Here is a 6,508-nt window from a genome sequence, read left to right as displayed (position 1 = left end):
TTATTCTGGTTGTCACATTTCATGGGGTTGAAGTACAGTAAAAATATTGTCCCCTGAATGTGACACATAAATCCTCATAATATCTAAGTACATTGCAGAGAACTAGAATTTTAATACATTTCAAAATTGGATTGTTTCTTACTGTATGGCTAGTATTGTCTACAACTACCAGTAACGAGAGTTAGGACTTAAATCCTGTTGGGGATTCATGCAGGTAGCTGAAGTACTGTAAGTCCCCATGGTCCCCAATTAGATGGTCTGGCTTCAGTTACTGGTGGTATATAGCTCGTATTTTAAAAATATAAAATGTAAAGTTGATGTATATATGTTGGTTAGAAGTTTTAGTGTTGAATTTGTTAGTTTGTAGATTTCAATCTGTGATATCATGCTGATGTATTACTGTCCTTTGTGACAGGTATTTATCTTTCAATTTGTTCTCATCACTATATAGCTGAGATACTGCCGATGTGACGATGTGTCTCGAACTCATTTTGGAGTCCCAAGTATCCAAATTAAATATAAAAAATCCCTTGTATGTTATTGGGTGTTTTTGTTCCGTGCTGTCCAACTACATATGCACTGTATGTTTATGGTATTTCAGGTTTAGGCTGCACAACTGGCATAAGAATAGCATCACCATGACGACAATAAGCTTGAAAGACGACGGCGGGGACGAGCTGTTGGTCATCTCTCACAACGGTTGTCGTTTCCCAAACTTTCCTAACAATCGAGCCATCGAGAATATGGCTTCCGTGAAAATCAGATCGGATGACGTCATCTTGAGTACATATTCTAGATCAGGTATGAATACTGAAACAATTACTTACTTAATTATGTAAACTGTGTAAGGGGTGGTGCATGCATCCCCTTTTCGCGAACACCTGGTGTCATCACTGATTTTCAGGAATAAAATTCACACAATTTTCACCACCTTTTGACAATTTAGGCTCAATGGGTTCGTTAGATAGCCGAGACCGATTATCCTCTGGTGTTGACGTTTTATTTTTGCAAATAAGTTTATGTTTCTTTGAGATAATATATTTGAAAAAAAACTTGTGTAACTTCAACGATATTGGTATGTCTGCAACAGTCCAAAGATAAAACAACACCCCATATGGGATTAAAGCGACGTCGTCAAGTTTCTTTAAACCTACAACTATTTACCAATCGAATAAAAACTATGTGATGCCATTGTACAGTCTCCGAGTACCACACGCAGGATTCTCTGGTGACACCAGGTGTTCACGAAACAGTTGACAATATTGTACAGTCTCCGAGTACCACACTCAGGATTCTCTGGTGACACCAGGTGTTCACGAAATAGTTGACCATATTGTACAGTCTCCGAGTACCACACGCAGGATTCTCTGGTGACACCAGGTGTTCACGAAACAGTTGACCATATTGTACAAATCGGCGTTAAACCTAACTGATTTACTGTACCACTCCAGCCTTTTAATCCAGGCACACACTGGGTATGGGAGATTTCCCGACTACTCCAGGCGGGCAAGCTGGACACAAGTGACATCGACAAGACCTCGACCATGCTGGAACTATCTGACGAGGAGGTGTACAAGGACCTCCCATCTCCCCGACTTCTCAACTCCCACGCACCGTTCCAACATCTACCTGATGAGGTCAAGGTCAAGAAACCTAAAATTGTTCACGTCATTCGTAATCCCAAAGACGCTATAGTATCCTATTTCGTGTTTATGAAAAAGATCGGCTTCAGTGATTATAGTGGCAAGTGGGAGAATTATCTTCGTCCTGCGACAGAGGGGAGATGTAAGCACACACTATTCATCAGTATTTCGCACACAGTTGATGTTGCATGCAGAACGAACCACACTAGACGAAAAAGCAATCTTTGCCTTTTTGAAAGGAACTTTCCCGAGTGACCTTATTTCCATATTTCCAAATTCGTATTTCTTTGCATTGGGGGGCACGGGTGGCCCAGTCGTCCAAGGCGCCACGATTCGCTGTGCAGAGTTGCGTCCCTTGGGCACGCCAAAAACCTATGATTGTGGGTTCGAATCCCGGTTCGCCCCAATTATGTTTCTAGGTTTGTCAGCACCATACCCGTGCTCGTGGGTTTCACCGAAGTGGTAAACGTCTGAAACCTGCATCACTTCGGGCTTTCCTCCCACATTAAGCTGACACGCCGTGATATAACTGGAATAATGTTAAAAGCGGCGTTAAACCCAACTCACTCACTCACTCACTCACTTTGCATTGTATTTCTTTGTATTTTGTAAAGTTTGGCTTCTCTGGAAGTGTCTTTTTGTGTGAATCAACACATGTCCACTGAAAGGCGATAGGATTGTATTCATTTGAAAACAACTCTCATAAGTTTTGGTAAAGCTTTGAAAGTGGTTGCAGGATTATTGCTGCTTGTTGAAATTGTGCCTTTCCTACAGCTTAGGCTGTATAACCTGTTGCATAACGTGTGACAGACGCCTCTATATGTCATATTATCCATGTTACCGAGATCTCGGAAACAGGTCGCGCATTTGGCTGAAAGATGGCGGCGTAAGAGTTTGTCACTCCCTCATGTTTATCACACAGTTAGACAATGCTGATGATCAAAACCTCACACACGTCTGTGTGTTGTCCTGATGTCACTGCTAGTGATTTGTATGTGGAAATGGGGTGTCCGCGTCAATGCACTAAAAGTTGGATTCGAAAACATCCGAACATGTTGGAAACTGGAATAACATTATTTCCAAATAAATAAGACCTTTCCAATTGAAGTCGTATTTTTATTTCATCAAAACCATCTGCATACGTTTATACTATAAATATATCTTAGAAATAGTATTGGATAGGAAGCCACATTTTTTAATGAACTCTCAATCCCTGTTCTTTCCAAACTGCCCTGTGAGGATCCGTGTTAGAAATTGGTCTTGATTTGTTTGTTGTTTAACGCCGCACTCAGCGGTCTGTAAAATAATCGAAACTGGACCAGAAAATCCAGTGATTGACATCATTAGCATCGTTCCTAGCAATTGCGATCGATGACATGCATCAACCAAGTCATCGAGCCTGACCACCCAATCCCGCTAGTCGCCTCTTGCGACAAGCATAGTCACCTTTTATGGCAAGCATGGATTGCTGAAGACCTATTTTACACCGGAACTTCATATATTGTTTGATAGATGTCTTTTTCATATGTATCTTACTGCAATACGTGTTTCAGTATGTCTGTATATTTCAGTTGAATATGGTTCCTGGTTCGACCATTTGAAGTCCTGGGAGGAGGTGAAGAACACTACCGATATTCCGATCCTGACACTCCACTATGAAGACCTTAAAGAGGTTAGGCCCATGTAACATAGGGCGAGGACATAAGACATAACCAATCTTTCATTTATTAGGTTCAATGCCCTTTCAATCACATCACTTGAAGTGATGTTGCTGAAAGCGCCTTAACAACTATTCACTGTCTCTATGCTTTATGGCGCTGGTTGTTGCATCATAGTGGAATCTGTTTTGTCAAATATCAAGCCACTTCATGTGAAACATGTCTCTCTTGACTACTGAAACAACATGTCCTCAACACAATATCAAATGGTCGTTCCCTAACGACAACGTTACTTTAATGACAAAATGACGGAGTGTACAACGACTCGCTGAATACAGCATTAGAATAGACACAATAATTGACTTTATATGAACATTTCATTTTCACAATAGTCACCCATGCTCTGTATAGTACAACATAATACAACATAGTACAACATAATATAACATAGTAAACATGATGATTCCCAGGTAACTCAGATAGGGAGGAATAGGTTGCCAGAAAAGTGCCTGAAATGTAGCCAATACTTCCAATGAAACATCCTCCCATTGAACATGTGCCTTTTCTTCTCCTTATCCACTGGCGTTGACGTTGTATATTTTATATGTACTGTGCTCACAGGACACTTTCAGGGAGGCGAAGAAGTTGTGTGACTTCCTGGGCGTAGAGAGAAGCGATGACTTCATCAGACAAGTGTGTGAACAGTGTGAGTTTAACTCAATGAAGAAGATCAAGGCTACTGCAAAGCTGACTGGCAAGATTGCTTATCGCAAGGGCAAGTATGTTTGATACTGAATAGTTGTAACGTGTGTTAAACATCACATCAATAAAACTCAAAGAAACAAAAGTGGTGAAGTTATTTCTGAAGATACAAATACATGGTACAATGCGAACGATTTGTGTGTTTGCTACAGTTTTATAGACTTCTATGTCCGGCGTAAATCACATTTCTTATTCAGATTCTTATTCTTCTTGTTCAGATTCCACTAGTTATCTGGGAGTACGATATACGCTGCAATTCGCTGTGCAAGTTTGGTCATCAAGCATTGCATAAGCAGAATCGCAAGGATTATGTTGTTAGGTTTTCTCAGCACCATATCCGTGCCCGTGGGTTTCACCAAAGTGATAAACGCCTGCAACATATGCATGTAAACAATTGAGACACTCCTCCCACATTAAACTGACACGCCGTGATTTAACTTGAATACTGTTCAAAGTAGCGTTAAACACAACTCACTCGCTCACTCGCTCACTCACTCACTCACTCACTCACTCACTCGCTCAGTCATGAATGAAATATAAAACGTCAACGCCAAAGTATAACCAGTTTCGATTAACCGCCGAAACCGGTTCCAGTGGCGAAAAAGATGGTGAAAATGATGTGAATGGACAATTGAAAATCAGCAATGACACCAGTTGTTCGCGAAAAGAGAAATCATATCCCAACTGGTAGTGAGTGAGTGAGTGAGTGAGAATGATTTTACGCCGCTTTTAGCAATATTCTAGCAATATCAAGTCGGGGGACACCAGAAAAGGGCTTCACACGTTGTACCCATGTCGGGAATCGAGCCCGTGACGTGGCGTGACGAGCGAACGCTCTAACCACTAGGCTACCCGACCCCCCCCCCCCCCCCCCCCCCCCCCCCCCCTCTGCTGTATTGCGAGCATCTGGAATCATCACTATCTGACAGTGATTCATAAACACCTGATACAGTCCGAATCGTACAATCGTCTCCGCTTTTAGTAGAGATTTATAATGATTGTGGAGACGATTTTGTCGCTTTTATCGCAGCTCTACTTAATTTCTGTTTTTCCTTAATACCAAGTCTTCCGTAACACATAAACTATTTTTCAAATTTGTCTACCGTAATATCTTGTAGATAGTCTGGTATATCGTTAATTAAATTTCTTTCCTTGTTTTCCAGGTGAAGTGGGTGACTGGAAAAACTGGTTCACTTTGGCACAGAACGAATGGTTTGATCAATTCTATGCAGAACAGATGAAAGATTGTCCTGTGAAAGTTCGATTTACACTTGATTAACGTCCGCAACGTTCAGGCAACGTGGCCTTCGGGATACTGGTAGCACATTCAGTTGCTAATACCATGGAGGTTACTAACAGCAATATCACGGCAGGGGCAGAAATGAGCTTCGCACATTGTACCCATGTAGGGAATCGAACCCATGCCTTCGGCGTGACGAGCGAACCCTTTTACCACGACAATACAATGAATGATTATGTATGATGCTTTTTGTCGCTGTTATTTCATGACCATATGTATTGCCTGTTGCCGTACAATAAGTAAATTAATAATTATCTATAATAAGAGCAGACAGGACATGCTAGGCATTGCCATTTCAGGACCATCTTGTGTCGTTTTTTATAATAAATTAGCATAATAACTATAAGTTTTGGTTTTAGGAATTTTATTTCATGAATTGTTTGTTCATTTTCTTTATTTAACAGAGAATCATGTTTGCAGCTGAACCATCTCCTTTGCTCATTGTGGCTGTACGTTCATACACTCCTGATTAATGTAAATTACCATTCTTTAGAAATAACATGTGAACAGGCCTGTGTAATGACCGTTTATAATAAAGCAATGCGGTGGGTACATACATGTTTATGTATCTGGTATAATGTTGTGTTGTACCGGGTGGCATGGACTCTGTTTTAGCGATAGATATCCCGAATCTCCCGAAAAAAAATATTTTAATTTTGAGGCTGTATTTTTAATCTGATTACCCAGTATTTTGTTACATTGATGCTGTTGTTTAAGTCAGATAACGCACGCTCGTACATTATCTATAACGAATGTCCAGTTACCTGTATGTTATCCTCATCAGAATGTACACAATGCAAAATAAATATTAAGGGGTGAGTAAGAGTCGATGTTCATGATCAGTGGTAATCAAATCGTCCAGATGCATGGACACGAATGTACCTGAATATAGCAATCTTACACCCAATCTTACACCCAATCTTACCAGCTCACTCATTTGATGACCATCTTTTAACGTCTCTTGGTGTGACGCGGCCAGGGGATTGAATCACCGACCTCCCGCTCCCCGGAAAGATGATCTATTTACGTCTCCACGGAGGTGGTTCTTGAGATGAAACTGACAAGCTCGACACGAGGTAGAAAGTTGGTAAAAGCTGGTATATCGGATGTCGGATGTCGTATGTCGTATGTCGGATGTCAGGTGT

The 6,508-nt window shown here is 41.0% G+C and overlaps 1 protein-coding gene across 1 annotated transcript; it reads left to right on the top strand.

Moving 5' to 3' along the window:
- Positions 1-599: 599 nt before the first annotated feature.
- LOC124111481 (sulfotransferase 1A1-like) lies at positions 600-5,369 on the top strand. Its single transcript, XM_046471203.2, has 5 exons — positions 600-801; positions 1,465-1,785; positions 3,215-3,315; positions 3,923-4,080; positions 5,227-5,369. The coding sequence occupies exons 1-5, from the start codon at positions 639-641 to the stop codon at positions 5,228-5,230; spliced, it is 747 nt and encodes a 248-aa protein (XP_046327159.2). The 5' UTR covers positions 600-638; the 3' UTR covers positions 5,231-5,369.
- The last annotated feature ends 1,139 nt before the right edge of the window (positions 5,370-6,508 follow it).

Source organism: Haliotis rufescens, unplaced genomic scaffold (assembly GCF_023055435.1).
Source record: "Haliotis rufescens isolate VD_foot unplaced genomic scaffold, xgHalRufe1.0.p SCAF_21, whole genome shotgun sequence".
Taxonomy (NCBI): domain Eukaryota; kingdom Metazoa; phylum Mollusca; class Gastropoda; order Lepetellida; family Haliotidae; genus Haliotis; species Haliotis rufescens.
Note: the sequence above shows the minus strand (reverse complement) of the source record. Positions and strands in the feature narration are given on the sequence as shown.